Consider the following 19,636-nt stretch of genomic DNA (forward strand, 5'->3'; position numbering starts at 1 on the left):
TTTTTGGTGGGAGGGGGGGGGGGGGGGGAGGCGCGAGCCGCTCCGGCTGCCCACAGCAGGGATGTGGGGGGGTTCCATGACTGGAACAGGTCCATGGCTCCAGGATGGCCGTGGCCCGGCCCGGCCTGGCCCAAGCAGGGCCTGGGCTGGGCCCACTGGGCCCCACACGGGGCCTGCAGCCACCTGTGCCAGCGCCGGAAACGAGAGAGAGCTTGGGGGGGAGTTTGCCTATTCTTAAATGTGGATCACAGAGGTGGTCACAACTTTAAGTGGCTTAGAGAATTGTCCATATCCAAACTGGCCAGCTGATAGGTTCTGTCAGGTCCCAGAGGAAGCTGTAAGCATCCCTTAGCAAGGACATCCCTTCCGGGACTATGCTTGCTAACCTATGACAAAGACATTAATGGGAAGGACAACAATACATGTTTATCCACTCTAAACCACAGTAATCTTAAATGCTGTAGCTACCAAATCCTAAAGACCATAACCAATATGCCTGAGCATAACCATATGGAGTAAAAGAGAACCTCGCTTACAGAAAATGACTTGAAAGCAAAATTCAAGACAACAAAAGGAACAAGAGTGGAAGAGCATGGAGCAAGGGGACCAGTGACACTTAAGTTTCGGTATGCTAAGCCCGTAGTGAAACTTGGCAGCAACAGAAAAAGATGCACATGTTTTTCATGCACCAGTAAGAATTCCAGATGTGTCACAGTATCCATGGGAAAACTGTAATTCCTCTAATAATACTGGGTTATAAAGGTAGCAACTTCTGTTAATCCAAACTAATGAGAGAACACAAGTCACATTGTCATTTTGGAACCTTGTCCAACTAAATTGACAATAGGCTCAGGAAGTAGTTGCATCTGGATTATTCATAATATTGTCATTACAGTCTAAGACAAATCCAGACATGGACTTAGAAAAGTTTGCAGAGTAAATTCAAATGAATGCTTTACATAGATGGCAACCCCCACCTCTTCCCATATTCACATATGCATAGACCCACATCCTACCAAGGAAGCCACAATTCCAGTTAAAGACTGGCTCTTTGCTGGTGTTCTTGGAAAGAAAGCAACAGAAAAACTGGTATTACAGACCTCTCAGAAATTTCCACAAATTTCAGTGCTTTCTACAGCCTGTAAACCTGCTATTCAATTCTTCTGCATGCAGATTTGCTGCTCAGAGGTGTCTTTCCTATTGGCTTTTTGCTCCTTTTCCATTTCTGTGGAGGAGAGAGGGAATGTATACATAGAAAAACTTTCAGGAAGCCATCAGGGTTCCATATATCTTTCTGGTCTTCAGAAGACCAAACTAAAAGCAGTCATCTGGTGCAATTTGGTCGTAGCTCCAAACAGAGGCATTTATAACCTAATTTTTTGGAGTTCAGATGCCCACTAAACATACATGAGCTTATAAAACATGTATTTATTTCTCACTTTCCAAATTCTCAGAAAAACTTTTTGATTCTTCTTGCAAAACATTGTTTAAAACTTAGATTTCATTTTAATATTAGTGTTATGTGGGCTGTGCAACAATGATTCTTGCTGTTAGGGTTAGCAAGAAAATTCCATTTTGTACACATTACATGTTTTAAACATCTTTTCTGAGAAACAAAACTGAAATGACAAAACAATGACAGGCTCAAGAACAGCCACTATCCTATTTGGGGCTTAATGGTACTCCCTAGTATGGAGTGTGGGACGTTCACCTTTTTCTAATGTAAGCCACAGAGGCTAAGCTTGGTTTTCCTCACTCCCCTTAAACACTGGCTGCTCTTAATAACTTTTTGTGTTACCAGAAATGCCATCCTAATCTATTAAAAAAACATTAAATCTAATGCATTTTACAGTAAAGATTGGTTTAATATGAGAAAAATATTTCACCAGAAACAAACAAAAAAAGAAGCCTCAGATAGCTCTTCTAACAGAACTGTCAAAACCAGCAACAAGCATGACATACACCTAATTCCCACTTCTAAGTGAAGGGAAGTGGAGCCCCACACTACCACTATCCAGGATGCAATGGTCAGCCTCACTGAAAACCAGACTGGAAACTCTGAACTGTCTTATAGATTGCAGTTTGTAGCGTGTGGCTCCCTAAGTTTGTGACGACCTAACTGGAGAGACAGTTCTACTGCGAGAACAGCCCTTCTCCATTCTGCAAAAGGTACATTTGCAAACAATCACTTTGATTCTGAATGGCTGTTCATTTCTTTTTAGTCAGCAACAATCAGACCAAAAAACTTAATGTGTTTGCAAGGGAACAGATCTTAGCAAAATTAATCTCATCTCCTTTAAACAATAGTCTTCGTGTGTGAACAAGAGTAGGCTTTATTATTTAGCTATTTGCCATTCATTTCCATGCCTCAAAAGCTTTTCTTCTGTCCAGAGAGCAAGAACATCACATAATTTAGGTAACCAATACACACAATGCAACAAATGGCAAACATCAAGGAAGAGCTCATGAAAAACTAGAAGGCTAAAAATTCTTTGGCAAATGCTCAAAAATAATGAAAGCTCTGAGAACAGAAGAAGGCTGTTATGGTGTCCTCAATATGTTTATGACTAGCAATTTCATAAGCTTCCTATGAGTCTGCTGAGGAGGAAATGGCAGTGTATAAACAAATCATGAAGACATGGTCTAGTGGTGGACTTGGCAGTGCTGGGTTAACAGTTGGACTTGATCTTAAAGGTCATTCCCAACCTAAATGATTCCATAACATCCTATTCCATTCTACAAAAATCTGTAGGATAACCACACTGAAATAGATACCGTGGTCTCAGTCATAGCAGACAGAAGTTTTGTTGGTTTTGTTATCTGACCTATCCTAGCTATTAAATATGTCATTCCTTCAGAAAAAGGAGTTGACATTTAGCTGCAGAGATCTGTGACTAGGAACAGGCAATAAATTAGATAAGAATGTTGGAACAACTGTAGTGAATCAGACCAAAAGACCATCTAGTCCAGTACTGTGGCCTTGGAAGCAGACATAACAGAGAGCCCAGTATGCAATAGATGGTACCCTGGAGAAAAATGGGGTTAAAATGAAGGACTCACTGAAGCCTGTGAAGACTTTTTTCTAGACATGATAGAGCAAAGGTTCCAGGGACTGCCAAACAGGATGCAGTCATGCTTTGTTCTCATCAAAGGTTAAGAAAAGTGAGACTGCAAATTTGAACATCAAATAGCTTCCTGTGAGATGTGAAGTTTTGTGATACACACATCTAGAAATAAAACCCCTAAGTTTGAACTCCATGTCATCTTTAATTTTTACCTTTGGAAAAGTTACTATTCACAGTGAAAAGGAAACTTATATTTTGGAGTTCAAAATAATAAAACTATCTTCATCCTACAAAAACACCTTGTCCATGCTAAAATTAGCATGTATTGAAATTAAATTAATTAGTGTTTCAGAGTTTATATAGGAAAAGGGTCACTAATTTTCATATTGTCTTGGTGAATATAAGCTAAGAATAACCACCCTGAGCAAACTCTTGAAGAAAAATAGATGGCAATATAAAGAAGAAACTGTTCCATCTTTCCGTACATATATATATATATATATCCCTTTCAGTATCTATAAACTGATGGTCAGAAATTACAGTTTCACCTCAGGAAATCAAAGTCCAAAGGCAGCTAAATGCAAAAAGATTTTCTACTCAAGTAAAAGGACTTGAGTTCAGGTCCCAAACCACTCACATGTACAAAGGTATAGTTAGCTAACCAGGTTTGAAATTATCTATAAACTCTGGACTGTATTTGATTAAATAAATAGGCATTTTGGTCAAAAAGACATCTGAATAATGGACATGTTCTCTGGGTTCAAGCAATCAGTGTGCTGTGAGATGATCACATTTTCAAAACATTATAAGGAAGGTGCAGTAACCAAGTAGTGAAGATGGCATATAAAACCAGGTCTGAAAAGTGGGAAAGATAAAAAAACATACACAGATGCCAACTGAAATAAATAAACACACAAATAAATAAAAGATCAAAGTCCTATAACCAGGGACTATAAATACAACTTTTTGAGTATACTATCTGCTTTAAAGTTCAGAGTGTGTAGTGGTTTTCATTGTTCTACTTGAGATGACCCCCAGATGCCTGATTTTCAGACCACAAAGCTCAATTATTTTCTATCATAACACCTTGAGATCATAGCATTTACTAAAAAAAACCCCACAGAAACACTTATTGGAATAATGTGTCATTTTGCATTATATATTTGTTGTCACTGTCATAGATCAGTTGAGAAAAAGAAATGACTTCTTCAAGTTAAGGTTTTGTAACAGACTGCTTCTTTTAAGTAGATCATATTGATACTCCCAAGGGAAACAATAACTCTAATTCTGCAAAGTGTTGCTTGTGGCTACAGAGTGGGCACCACTAAGGAGAAATGAGAGCAGTAAAGCAGTAACAAGAGCAGTTAGCCCCTTTCCCAAAGAACTATATGGCAGTTAAAAAATCTCTCTATTTTTAGGATTCTTCTTCTCCTGTTAAAGGTTTTTACTGATTTTTTTCATCCATTTTTTTAAATGCAGCACAAATGGACCTACTACAAAGTAAGCTGTCACAGAAAGAAAAACAGGTATTCTACAGAGAGATGATAGAAAAGATAAATTTTTTAAAAGGCACATAGGGATTTAATTACTCACTTGCCATTAAAATCTTTGTAAGAGGTGTCATTGCTTCTACAGAAAAGTGAAAATATACGCTGTTGTAAAGAAGATGTTATGTCTCCCAGATGAACATCAAATTTTAACAATATAAATATATCATCACATTACCTGGGCCAGGATAACTAAAGAGCTCCTTAAAGTCTGGATCTGCATGGCTGGGAAGCAGCCTTGCTGAAAGGGATCTGGGGGTCCTGGTGGACAAGCTGGCAGGGTCAGCACTGCACTGCTGCAGCAACAAAGGCACTGGATCCTGGGCTGCATCTGCAGGGGCATTGCTGGCAGAGACAGAGACATCACCACCCCACTCTGCTCAGCCTTTGTCAGGCTGCACCAGAGCACCGTGCCCAGCGCTGGCCCCCACTGCTCAGGAAAGACACAGATAAACTGGAGTGTCCAAAGAAAACACATGAAGATGATCACAGGGCTGGGAAACCTGCCCTGTGAGGGAAGCCTGAAGGAGTTAGGCCTTTTCTCCCTCAGAAGAGACACCTAAGGGAGGAAACTCATCACAGTATTCCAGTACTTAAAGGGCAGCTACAAACAAGACAGAGACTCTTGGAGGACACAAGAACATGACAAGGGGTGATGGGTACAACTTGCATCAGGAGAGGTTTCACCTCAACATAAGAAAGAAATTTTTTACAGTGAGAACAATCAATCACTGGAACAACATCCCTAGGGTGAAGTCCCCATCAGTGGAGGTGTTCAAGCTGCCCTTGGACATGTTGCTCAATAATGTCATCTGGGCACAAAAAGTTGGACCAGCTGTTGTTCTGAGATCCTTTACAGCCTCAAAGGTTGTTCTATGATTTTGTGACTTTTGATAACTTTGTTCTAATCAGTTTTTGTCATTTTAGATATTAAAATAATGGTGAAAGGCTTGACCAATATTAGAATATTAAGCTAAATGCCAAGAATCATCTTACTCATCTAGGAAAACTATATCTCAGCAAGAAATTTCCAGGGCCTTTTGCTTTATGGTATGGAGATTTTGCAGGAGGGAAAAATGGGATCTCAGAAATACATCTCTTCCCATCTTCCTTCTCAGGGTTGATTCTTTTTCCTGGAACAAAGTTCCAAAGTAGATAAAAATCAGGTCTTTCTTCAGGAAAATGATCACTTCAATCCTTCCAAGTTCTGCCAGGTGGAGAAATGCCTGTACATTCTAATCCACTTTTATTTATACCACTTTCCCCTTTCTTTTTATTGATGCAATCAAATAGGTCACATGGTAGGACTAAGCAACCTCAGATTATTTTCCCTTGTTTTCCCTCCTTGTTTTCCCTCCTCCATTCAAAACTAATGTTTTTGCCTCTCCTCTCTTCTCTTTTCAAAATACTAAAGCAAAACCACAATCCAATATAAATACGGAAATTGTTTTGCGAAAAGTTCAGATTATTCAATATAAAGTCTTTGAAGAGGATTATTTGCATTGAATTACTTTTACACTAGTTCAGACTTAAAAGAGGTATTTGAACAGAAAAGGCTGTCACAAATTCCTCTCTGAAGTATTGGCATTTTTTCCAAAATACTCTATGTCTCATATGAAAGGAAGCTGAAATACCATGAAACATTTAGTTTATGGATTTATTTATGACAGGAAACGCATTCTTCCTTAGGGAACTAAACTATTCTGAAACTGTTGAACAATGTTGCTGAACTTGTCAGCTTCAAACAGAAGGCCAAGGATAATCCTCCAGCATCCACCCCCCATCTGAACTGTTCCCTCAAATATAGCACAGTGTAATGACTCACTGTTTAGCTCAGAATAATGACAACAGTTGTGCCATAGAGTTTTTTAACTGGTGCTTAAAACTGCAGACTTTCTTCTCTGAGCTGTGCATGTCAGAGAGAACGGGGGAAGCCAAGTAGCAAACGGCCAAATGCACTTTCTTCTTAAACTTGCAGAACAGAGCAGATGCTGGCAGCTGCTTCTGAAAATGCTGTAACTGTGGATGCCAGAGTATTGAGCCAGATCTGCATAAAGGTTAACATTTCTACAGGATTACCCAGTGGGGCTGAGAAAGACACTGATCTCCATGAGACAAGCCACGAGCAGCTCCTCTGGGACTCAGTGCAAGGCTCTGCTTGCAATCCAGGGTCAGGAAAGACAAGGACAACTGAGGTGCTCTTCACTGCATCATGAAAAAGCTTTGCATCTTTCCTCCAGTGAGCATAAGCCTCCCAGAAAATTTATATTAAAGGGACGAGAACTAATAGGTCATGGAGAGGAGAACTATGCACTTCAAATATGTAAAGGAAGTCATACAGTATAAAATAGTGCAGGCAGCTCAGATCTATTTTTTTTGCTTTTTGTATTTCCAGTTACACCTTATCCAAAACTACTCATGCAGTAGCAGACAAGGGAGAGGGAAGAAGCAGTAGAAGGGACAAGGCCCTTTCTTGAATCTTTTCCAGACTGCATCTGGATGAAAGAAGAAGGAGCTATGTTAGCACTGTCACCTAACCCATGGGCGCCCAAGCTGCATTATCCGGGATATATATATATGTGTTACTTTAGCACACTGCAGATATAATACCATCTCTTTCTTCTAGTGGAGGGCCAAACCAAAGGACGAGGTAGATTTGCCCTACTCACTGCCAAAACCTACAATTTATGGTACACTGTGACTCCAGATAAAGTAAACCATTTGGATTAGGTGACTAAACTGTTTGGACCCTTGGAAGAGAGACAGAAACTAGGTATCACTGATTTAATGGTAGTTCTGAAACAACAATATTGTCCAGTTTAGAAAAGACAATGTACATAACTGAGATTACAATAGTAAATAAATATCACTAGCTTCCTTATTTTCAAGCAGGCAGACCACAAAGCAGGTGCTGACAGCTCAGCCACTGAAGGGAAAGGCAGATACTGTAGCAATGCAGCACACGTAGCAGCCACCTGAAAGCATCTCAGCAGCAGGAAACACAGACACTGAGATAGCAACCTCCTCTACAGCTTCAAAGGGCATGGCATTTTCATCTCTGCATCTCCCTCTGAGGCCTCTGGGATCACCTGTGCCTATTAACCCAGTGAGGTAGCAATTCAAGTCTAGCATTTTCTGGTCATGCTTACTGCGTAAAAGCCAATCAAGCATTATTTTTATGCATAGCCTGTGCTTGTTTCTGAGTGTATTACTGCTTATCTTCTGTGAGTCCTTGTAGGTTTGTGTATTCTCATATCACTACTTTTATCAATTTTTGTGTAATATTTTTCATCTCTTCTCCATCTCAGGAGATAAGAAAAAATACTCTCGTAGTATGGTGGAAACCTGACTTTTTAAATTTTGTATGACAGGAAGACATACTGATGGAAGAAGAGAACATACATTTGGGACTTAGGAGGAATAAAATTTTGCTACTCAGCTACCCTGGATTCCCTAGCTCAATTCTTTAAACATTCATGAATTATTTCAAATTATATGGTTTTATGTCTCTATTATATATAAATATATAACATCATTGTACATGCTGCAATTCTAACTTTAGATTTTTGTCCCTTCTTCCCTTCATAAAGATGCAGCAATATCAACCTTCTGAAATGCTGTATACACCACAGATTTAATTATTTATTCACCTGGTGGGTTGTGTTTCTACTGTTATTATTGCTTATTTTTTGTCTGCACAAAGAGTCAATGTACAATAACAACAACAGAAAATTTCGGCTTCAGCATGGGAGTCCTGCACTGACTGTAACAGTCAAAGCCAGAATGTGAAGTTCTGGCAGCTGCAAAAAATGTCCCAACCCAAGCCCAGGGGCAAAACAGTATCATAGGATATCTTCCATCCTAGATAAATGAGAATGCAGTGGTCTTTTTCTCCATAAAGAACACAAGTTCAATGCTTTACTCTCTTTAAAGTTCTGGGGTTTTTTTCCCCCAGGTCATTTTCCCAGTAACTACTGGTATTTAGTACTCTGAAGCCAGTTTTGATCAGTAATTTAACAAAATCTGGTGGATATGCCTGATGATTTTTTTTTTTTTTATCATAAAGCATTCTCAGCCAAAAAGTGTTTTCTATGGAAAATTCCCAACCAGTTCTACTATGAGCCAGACATCTGGAGTATTAGTTGGAGGCGTTTGTGTCTGGTATGACTGCTGAAACGTGGGAGATGTCACACAGTGCTTAAAGCTAACCCCACAACCCAGCTGCATATCCTGTGGCCCCTGCAGGGACCTAAACCTTGAAATCCTTGCTGGTTTTCCCTGCGCATGTGCTTATAGCACCTAGAGAAGGAAATGAAAGTATCTGCTCACTGTGAGACACCAGGACAAAGCTACAAGTTAGGTGCAGCTATCATAGCAAGGTTTAGTCTCCCTTGAGGAACAGGAAATACGACTGAATTACAGAGGCGTTTCCATATGCAGCTAAATCTACATACTGTGAGTCACAAAGAGCTGTGAACATGTAGTAATCACTGTGAACTAATAAACAGTGGGAAAGTTCACAAGCTGCCCTGGATAACTGCCCTGGTTTCTACAAGTATGCTTTATCTCTGCCACAGGGACAAGTATAGATGGAATGGCACTTGTGTTTCCTATTTGCCACAGAGGAACATCAGAGAACACATGGCATGAGAGTAGAATGGCTGGGTCTAATGACAAAACCTCTTCTCAGCTGATCTTCACATTATTAATTAACTCCCTGATTGTCTTTTAGGTCTCTTTCTCCCAGCAGTCAGAAAAAAAAAAAAATCATAGCTTTCTAATTTATTCAAATTGGGCTTACACTGGGTTACCAATCCCTATATCATGCCTCTGCCTGGACAGGCGGATCCTTATGTTGTGCAGAGTCAAGTCCTAGTAGCTTTGAAAATCTACCTTTGTCATCCTCTGCAGACTTTACTAAGAACTGTGTGCCATCTGAAAGAATGACCAACCCTTTGGGAAACTTCCCTCTTCAGCAGACTAAGTGCCAGTCTAATTTTTCAGACCAGATTCTCACACAAAGCTGCTGCTGTGCACCCACTAGTCCTGTAAACCCCACTTTGCCTTGTTGCTGCAACACATGCAGTAACGCTGTCCTACAGTGGGTGTAACATATGACTGTACATGACAAAATTCCTTCAAAAGAAAAGAAGTTGCAAATAATGGGTGTGGTTTTGGGTTTTTAAAGATGATTATTAAAATCACACAAAAGGAAGAAATTGAGTGAAAATGACTAGAGGGCTGAGGAAAATGAGTTTTCCCTTAGAGTAGTTTAAGGAAACTTGCAATTTCCCACATGCCTGGGGATATGTGCTTCAATCAGCTCCTCTCATTTTGCATTTCCAAAGGCACTGGGCTAAGCTGAGGAAGTGCAATTGTGAACTATCCCAAGTCCAGGGAATTGTCACCTGGAATGACTTTGCCTCACCATCTCCCAAGCATGCTGTCAAGAAAAAGTACCAAGCTTCCCTGACATGCAGCTCTGAATGCTCCCCAAAGCTGCTGAGATGCTCTAATGCTGGTAAACCTGTGAAACTACAAGCTCTTGAAAGTCTCTTAATGCACAGGTTTCTTTTGTGGAACTGTTTCTGATTTTTACCTTTAACACAAGGATATTTCTAATTTCAAGTTCTGCAGGCTGCAGTGGGGTATTCTATACCTTCTAGAGTCTGATGTAGACATTAGATACAAGGCAAAGTTGCTAGGAGACCACAGATGGAGCAAGGAGCATTGCAGTAACGCAGCAGCTTTTCACACAAGGCTGATGAGAATGCCTGCATCAGCAGTCAGCCCTTCACAACTTGAAACAAACCAGACAACCTTTTGCTGCTTACGTAAAGATGCACATTTGGTGAGGACCATTAAATTGCTATAAAACAAGCACACCACAACCTGAATAATAAGCAAGGCAAGAAACACTGAAAAGGATTACACAGATAACACTTGCTACTCTCCCTCATTTTTGGGAATGGCCCCTTCACTTAGAAAACAAAAATCCCATTTATACAAACACATGTTGGCGCTTCCTACTTGTGTCCTGGGCCCAAGTGGCATATCACTGAAATACAAAGGGGAATACTTAATGAACCAGCAGAAGATACTGTGCACTCTAAAATTCATTGCCCATTTCCAAGTTATTTAGAAAAGTGTGTCACTCACTGTGGCCATAAGCCATTACAATCCACAGAGCCCTTTTGACTCTTCTGTGCCCTTACTCATGAGTCAGAGTTCATGCTAATTAAAATTTACCACTTGGCAAGCAGAGATTAGAGGTTTATCAAACTCAGGCTTTCATTGTTCCAGTCATTCCATCACAGGTATTTAAATAGACAACATAAACCAAAACTAATGCAGCTGCATGGCTGTAAGGTCACAGATCTTAGACATGCTAATGGTCCCACCCATAAAGTATTATTTGTCACCTGTATATGGAAAGTTGAAGTATAGAAAATCTGGATCACATCTAAAATTCAAATGGAAAAGCTGTGACTGAACAAAGCCGTGAAACTGTGCTTCAGTTCAGCTCCTTCCAGTGGGATCATCCATCTTGAGAGGTCATTAACCTGTTCACTGCTGAGGTAGAACTTACCTGACAAATATTAATTCATATATTTCATTATAGACACTGAAAGAATATCAGATGAATACAGACTAAATTTATTCTCTTCATTTAAGAGGGAGCTACAGTAGCAAGTTTAGCTGTACCTGTTCACATTGTCAGTGTTTGAAATTAGATGATGTTAATGCCTACACTGTTTGAGTGCAGCTTACAAATCCAATAATAAAATAGCTTTGGCAATGGACATCTGAAAGTTAGAAGCTTCATGTGGGTCAAGTACTCCATCTTGATAACAAAGAAACAACTGAGCCAAGTACCAGATTATGTGCTGTGCAAACACAAGGTCCCATCTACCTCACCTGAGAATAAATGAAGCCAGTATCAGCTAGAAATTTTCTGCACTACTCTATTTAGAGTACTTCACATACCAGGCATTAGAAAGTGAGCAAAAAGAAAGGTGAGGGTATGTATTTGCTTCAGTTTGTGATTACAGTATTTACAGGTCTAATTCTCATGTTATGGTAACATAAATAATTTGAAAGATACATGACATTTTTCTGCTGTAGCAAAACATTTTACAACATGTTTCGAATTGCTGTGGTAGGGCTTAACCTTTATGTTTTAGACAAGAACACCTGCACACAACTAATCTAGATAATTGTAGTTAATTTCAGCAGCTTCATGTAAATCATTTACTTTTCCTCTGTGAGTTCCCAGCTCTTATCTCTTCATGACCCTATTACACACACCTTCATACACCACAAAAATAAGCAGATAATTTTCTCTCGGGAAATCTCATTAGTAGAAACTAGGTATGTTCTGCCACAGCAGCCCTTTTGAAAAAAAAACTGAAAAGGAGGTCTTTGTCTTTCTTTGGGATATACACTACACATTGATTAATTAGGTAAGATTTGAAGCATGATAAAAAGTTATCCCAGCATTAACATTCTACAGGAATCCTGTATCTGCATTGCAACCTTTCACTGAAGGTCGATGGCCTGGAGAATTCTTCTTACAGTATTATCTCTAGCTATTAAAATTAATGTAATTCCACTTTATCTAAAAAAAAGTAGTAAAATATGAAGCACATCCTAAACTCAAGTAACACTCACTTAAATGTAGGAGGCAATTTTAAGTCAATATTTTCAGACTAAAGTCATAAAGCACTATATATAATTAGTTGTACAAAATGTAAATCAAAGGAGTGCTTCCAGACTAAAATTCTATGCTGAAAGGATAAAAATGTATATCAAATTCTATACACAGTGTCTGCAGCAAAAGTCCCTCTTTTGTACTAAGGCCTTGGCTCATTCTAAAGTAACGGGATTTTGCCTCTAGTAGAACTGAGTTTAAAAAAATCACACAGGGACCTGAAGCCTTCTCCATCACTCACAGGGGGATGATCAGCCCATTTTCTGTTACAAATATTTCTTTCTAGGAGGGCAGGCTGTGTTCCAACACTGGTGATAGGATTTGTGGGTTTTGCCATAATACAGTTCGCTCTCTCTCTGCAAAACAACAGTTTCTCATTACCCTTTGAGTCACAGGCTTTTCACCCAGGTATAAGGAGTGCAGGCACAGAGTCTCCATCCTGCTCATGCATTTGCGCTGCCTCTGGCTCTGCTGGAAGTACCAAATGCCTGAGTATATGTCAGCTGCACACCATGGTGCTCTCATCAGCCTGCTACGAGCTCTAAGAGCAGGAAGCGTCGTCTGGATATAAACCAGACCTGCTTCATACACCTGGCCACCATCCTGAGGTCCATCACTGCTTACTGCCCCCACGAGCATTGCTCTAAGGGGCAGATTTTTCATAAAGTGCACATGGTTGTACAAACAAGTTATTTTTGTGATCTCTACAATGAAAACCTTCATACGATAACTGAGTACGCAGACAGCAAGCCTCATTTGCTCATCTGCTAATGCACTTTATAGGTGAAAATCTTATCCTAAATTCCTGTTTATGTGATATGGTATTTTTTAAATTTATTGATTTACTTTTTCATCCTAACTTTTTGAGACTTTGTGTCACTTGATAAGATATCCACTGCTATCACATTTCAAGAACTACAAAAAGTAAATCCTTATATTCTGGTGAATTCAGCCTTGAGATGACAACAAAATATATTCATCAAAGTATTTATATAAAATACATATATTCTATAAACCATGATCATAAAGTTAGACATATCAAACTGAGTAACCATCAGTAATGTAACAGAACAGTGTTGTTTACTCCTGAGATCAGAAGGCAGGGACCTCCTATTTGTAGGAACTATGTTTTGAAAAATTGCCTTCTCTGACTTTTTCAAAATGGCTTTTACACTGCTCTGAAGAATAAAGTCACAATTCAGTCACAGCAAATCATGAAAGATGTCAAAGTTATTAAATGTTGGGCATGAGGAAAGGTGCCCTTTGATTTCAGATTCTTTTCAAATACCCAAATACTGATGAAGGTTTTTCAGCATAATAGAACAAAATCTGCATTAGGATTTTTTATCCTACACACTTGTCAAGGACTCAGAAAATGTGACTTATACTTGTTAACATGAATCACAGATAAGAATTAAGGTCAAAATACAGTCAAAACCCTGCATTTGTTTTGCCAGGATGTGTCAACAGGACCGTTCAAAGCACCCACAATACAGAACAATTGAATTTGCTGTTTAAAAGTCAGGTCACATATAAATACCCTATAGACTACATTGTGTACTTTGTTCTTAATGTTAATTAATAGTTATAGATTTTATTGACAAGGCTTAATTGCAAAGTCTGTCACGCCAAGGTTCTGAGCTGAGTCCGTAGTAATTTTTACAGATACTTAGGGGTTTCTTGAATGCCAAGTAAGTCCACGTCCTGACTGCACACAGGACAACTTAAAAGTTAAGCATTTATTTAAGAGCATTTTCCAAGAGCTTAAACACATACAGGCTTGGGGCCATGACCACTTTCCTGTGAAGCTCATTCGAGCGCTTGACCACATTTTCCTTATATCCAACCTGAACTTCCCCTGATGCTGCTTTAAGACATTTTTATGCAAATGGAACTTTTGCTAATGGGAATCTGTGGCACAATGGGCCCCTTCATGTTTTTTTTTAGGGAAAAACTGCCAACTAACAAAAATAGGGGTCACTCTAGCCAATTTAACATTGGCTGGAAGGCAAAAGTCATGCCAACTGAATTTAGAAATAGTGAGTACGCTTCTAACTGTGATGATCATTGACATAGCCACTAGGAAAAACTATGCATTCCTTGCCATTTGTAGCAGGACTCATGTGACAGAGTGTAGAAGCTCACAGCAAAGACATCCACATTTAGGTTAGGTCCGTAGATTTTCCTTACAGACAACTGAAAAAGCACACGTTTTTAGGGCATGATTCATCTCATCCTAGAGTAGACACCTAAACTAGGACAAACTAAAGTAGACTTCTCCCAAAGTCCTTACTGCAATAGTTTACAGGGTAAATATATCCATGTGAGATTTTAAAACAAATCAGAATATGCCTCTATGAAAGATGAGCCTTATTTCTAAGCACAATTTTAGGTTACGTACAAAGGTAACAACATTCTACAATATCACCATCCCTCCTGCCCTGAAATCTATTACACCTAAAGCTGAAGACAGGACAATTAAGAAATGATGATGAGCTTCTCAGTACCTCTACTTTCAGTTTAAGTATGATGAACTGACTTTTTTCTTCTGAATTCTAAAGGAAGTTTATTAGCATTTTTTGAAAATATTTGGTTATTCCCAGCATTTTATTCTACACATTTTTCCTCTGAAATGTCTTTATAGTCTTTATTTTACAGGTTTTCTTATTCAGACAGTGAAAATATGAGGACTTTTCTGAAAAGTAATGCGTGGTAATGAAAACAGTCACAAAAAGTGAGTCTCAGATTAAAACATACACCTTCAAAATTTCCCTACAATTGCAGCAGTGACTCAAAAGAAAGTGAAAATATGAAGAGGCTCTGGAAGACAGCTCTCCCAGCACGTACCAGTGTAGTTAGCACATATTAATCAGCTATAGTTATTGGAAAAATAAATAAAATCAATCAAAAATGTATATTTTAGTAGCACTAAATTAACATCTGTTTGAAATAGTCATACATCAAAACTGAAAATGCTATGCCTTATGGTATCTTCAGGCAACCTTTGTCTTTTAATGCTTATTTTTGTGTTCAGTGAATGTTCACATGAAGCTTTAAAAGAATTTTCTTCAAGATCCATAGTCCAACACTTTTTTCAGAACGATATTCTTTTGAATATGTTGGTATAGGATCTAAAGAAGCAGAACAGCAGAGGAACTTGATAATGTTACAAAAGGACATCTGGTTTTCCCCCTCCTGCTACCTCCTGTACCAAACCAGGGGAAGGAAATGGCATAGCATGGGAAGGAAGCATATTAACAATGAGGAAGAGCAGGCAGTCTACAGATCCTTCTTTTATGCAGGTTTACACCAACTTGGAAAAGAGGCATGTGGCCCATCAGAGCTGCAGACATACTGATGCAGCTGTAAATTCTCTAGTAATAAACAGATTTCTACAGACAGAACACAATGAAATGAATCGGGTCTGTGTATCACTGACTAGCTGGTAATGAAGAGCAAAGGGGGTTACCTTAATAGGGCTTCCATCTGGAGTGAGAACCTCTTCTGAAAGCTCCATCATCTTCAGTGCCATCAGGGCAATGGCTTTGGCATGACTAAGGCTTTTCTTATGGAGCCCTGCTGCAACACAGTACGCATCACCTATTGTTTCCACCTGCAGCAATCAGACAAACCGAGTGTCACAGTATGATAATGAGAGCAGAACCCCGCCATTAGGGCTGCAATCAAATACTGTTGCTTAAAACATGTGAGCAAAACATCCATAAATAAGCAATTAGACAAAAGAGCATAATTACCTGAGTCTGCAAACAGGTGCAGTCAAAACCCAACATGAAACAGCACAGTGGTTTATCACCATTATAACCAAAGAAGATCATCTAGAACAGTGTATGGCATCAGCTGAGATATGACAACATTTTCCCACAGCAGTAACACAGAAAATTGCATTTTCCTAAATAAGAAATTGCTTGCAGCTTCATTTCATACTATCCTGGCTGAGTTTGCTGTTGGGTAAGAATAGTGCTGCAGAACTGTAATTCATAATTAGTATTTGATATGCTAGAAAATTTTATCAGGAAGAGAATTAGAAAAAGCAAAACATCACCATAAAAAACAGTGAAGACTATCTAACTCCTCATTAGTGGGTAGCTTTTCCTGGTATAATTTACAAACAGATGCTACTGCTACAGACTTCTGACTGCACCTTTCTCCCTTATTTTCAAATAAGAATTGGCGTCTCTACTATGCAGGCTATCTTACTCTGCATTCCCTACCTGCAGGCATGAAGTTCAGCAGACTGATCCCCCTGGTCTCTTCAGGCAGGCCTTACTGCTCTCTTATCCTGATTTTCTTTAAAAAGACCTGCCCCCCAGGAGGAACTGGGAGCAAAATGAATTGCAGAAGCCCTCTGGCTCTGGATAAAGGCAGCATGAGAAACACTGCAGACCTCAAGGTCTGCAGCTTTATTTACAGCATTGTGTTTTGCAGTCTGTTTGCTCACACATCGTAACATTGTCGCACGAAATCCATTAACACGGGCCCAAACAGACCTCAAGCATTAGTTTAGGTTTTGTGACATAACTAATCTGGCTTTCACCCTGCACACAACAGTACAAGAATGCCAGAAAATGCTTCAGCAAAGACCAGGGTGAGAAGAAAGCAAGCACTGAGAAAGGAGTTATTCAGAGAATAAATATAGCTGATTCTTCTCTCTGCAGAGAATCTACTAAGTAGTAGACCTGGACCTTCTCAGATTAATTTCCAGTCTTGATAAATTGGAAATAGTATCTCAATACAAATAGTACCTGAAAAAGTAAGCATTACATGTAAATGTACCCAGACCATGAACCGAGAACAGAAGTAAGAGCTAATACTTCCCAAGACCAAACTTAATCTGCGGCAAACCCGCTGTGAAGTTTGCCACCTTAACCTTTCTGGCTGATTGTGCAGGAGGACATAAATACAGATAAGAAGCTGAGGGTTTCTCATGAGCTGAGACAGCCATTAGAGCTCCTTCGACGCCTTTGAAAGCTCCTAATAGCACTTGGATGTAGAACAAAACATGTAGGAGCAATCCATATTGCTGTCTGCCTGCCTGTTTTACCCAAGCCATATCTCAGGGTGTCTGTCCACAAGAAGCAGACACTACCAATGCCCTGCAGTTTAGGAGGTTGTTTTTCCAAAGGTAAATGGATGAGCAAGTATATTGCAATGGCTAGTGAAAATTGTAGAAACTGGGCAAAAAAATAAGCACAGTGAGAAGAAGTATCAGAAGTTAAAAAGACAGTTTGGAAGAAATAGATGGTAAAAAATTCTCTAAATTGGAAGGAAGAATTAGCAGAAATCCATTGTCATTCTTGAAAATCATGAATAAACATCAGTAGGAATAGATTCAAAGGGGTTACTACAGAAAGAGTTGCGTCTGTGATGCCAAATACAAAAATTAAATACAAATTCTGCTCCTTGTTGAATGACCTAATTTCAGAATGACTTTTCCACTAAAGTTGGTTGCATAGATCTGGGATCATATACTGTTCCAGCAGTGTTTAGACAAAACTACTTCTTTTGTTAGCTTCTTCCCCCTTGGAAATTTCCATAGCTGTAGTTTAACAGCTAAATTCACACACTGAATATACTGCACTACCAGAAAAATGGAACTGAAGCTGCCTCATGTTAATCTTTATATAAAAATAAAAATGATAATAACACCATTACTCTTTAAAGTGCTTGTCGCTATGGAGTTCATCTGACAGCAATACTGGAGAACCAGGGGAAGGACTAGGACTGCTTAGCCTGACCTGGTAGTTTAAACTGGATGTGATGAGTACTGACAAGGCTGTCTAATGGTTTACCATTCTGGGACCCTGTTTTCACTTCTAAGATTTTCTCCAGCTAAGCATTTAAGCTGAAATTTTCATTATGAGTATCTCCACCCAACTTTAACCTTGGTTCCCTCTTTCTCCAAAATCAGATTTGACAAATCTTCCAGAAGTTCCAGGAGTTCCTGTAATTCAGATTGTTCATGGCATTTTCATTTGGTCCACTTGTATGGAGTCATAAAATCATGGAATGGTTTTGGTTGGGACACCTCAAGATTATCTAGTTTCAGCTCCCCTGCCATGCACAGAGACATCTTCCACTAGACCAGGCTGCACAAAGCCCCATCCAGCCTGGGCTTGAACACTTCCAGGGATGGAGCATCCACAGCTTCTCTGGGCAACCTGTGCCAGTGTCTCAACACCTTCATTGTGAAGAATTCTTCCTTATATCAAATACAGTCACTTTTGGTTCATAACCAATGACTGTTGTCCTGTAACTATAGGCCTTGGTAAAACGTCTCTCTCCATCTTCCTTATAAGCCCCATTTATACACCAAAGGTCGAAACACGATCTTCTCTTTTCTAGGCTGAACTACCCAACTCCCTCAGCCCACCTTCACAGGAGAGGTGCTCCAGCCCTCTGGCCATTTTCATGGCCTCCTCTGGACTCACTCCAACAGGTCCATGCCCTTTTTTTGCTTAGGACCCGAGAGCTGGAAGCAGCACTGCAGGTGGGGTCTCACCAGAGCAGAGCAGAGAGAACCACCTGCCTTGACTTGCTGGCCACATTTTTTTTTGATGCATCCTGGAGTATGGTTGGCTGTTTAGGCTGCAAGTGCACAATGGTGGCTCATGTCTAATTTTTCATCTACCAATATTCCCAAATCCTTCTTTGGAGGGATGGTCTCAATCCCCCAGCCCATATTAATACCGGGGATTGCCCTGACCTAGACGCAGAACATTCACTTGGCCTCGCTGAACTTCACAAGGGTAGGTGAGGACATTAAAACAGAGACTGCAGTAAGAGTGATACATTGCACTTCGGAACTCCAGGGCTCCTGAGTGAGTCAGATGCACACAGGGAAGAAGGGAATTTCTCTTGTCTCAGCTGAAGAGTAGCAATTGGACTAGAAACACAAAGCACTGCTTATAGCTTGCTCCGAAGTGTCCTCTGGGTAGATCCTGAAACTGTGCACACCAGAGAACAACCTACTCCATAAATATTCAAGTAAGTGTCAATAGGATTAACAGAAAAGGCAGGCACTACTCAAAGTGTCTAAAAATGGCTGCACTCAGATCTATTTGATTTTCTTCAAGATGATGATATATAGCAATAAAACTCCAGAGGAAATCTCTGCCATGTGATAAACTAGATTCTGAGTTTTTGACTTTGTAATGTGACTATTAAGATGCATTAGTAGTAGTACATTTGATTTTTATATCCTTCCTAGATACATATGCAGGAAAAGATATTTTCCTTTCAATCTTGTAAGACTGGAATACCTTATCCCACTTCTTTTAAAAAATTAAATATAT

General features: G+C 39.5%; 1 protein-coding gene across 1 annotated transcript in view; it reads right to left on the reverse strand.

Annotated features, from left to right (window-relative positions):
• The window catches only part of GUCY1A2 (guanylate cyclase 1 soluble subunit alpha 2), a 144,948-nt gene that overhangs the window by 43,682 nt on the left and 81,630 nt on the right, over positions 1-19,636 (reverse strand). The window contains exon 6 of the mRNA XM_017729497.1: positions 15,793-15,936. Coding sequence (XP_017584986.1) covers positions 15,793-15,936 — 144 coding nt within the window. The remainder of the gene's footprint in view (positions 1-15,792; positions 15,937-19,636) is intronic.

Source organism: Corvus brachyrhynchos, unplaced genomic scaffold (assembly GCF_000691975.1).
Source record: "Corvus brachyrhynchos isolate BGI_N302 unplaced genomic scaffold, ASM69197v1 scaffold253, whole genome shotgun sequence".
NCBI classification, from domain to species: domain Eukaryota; kingdom Metazoa; phylum Chordata; class Aves; order Passeriformes; family Corvidae; genus Corvus; species Corvus brachyrhynchos.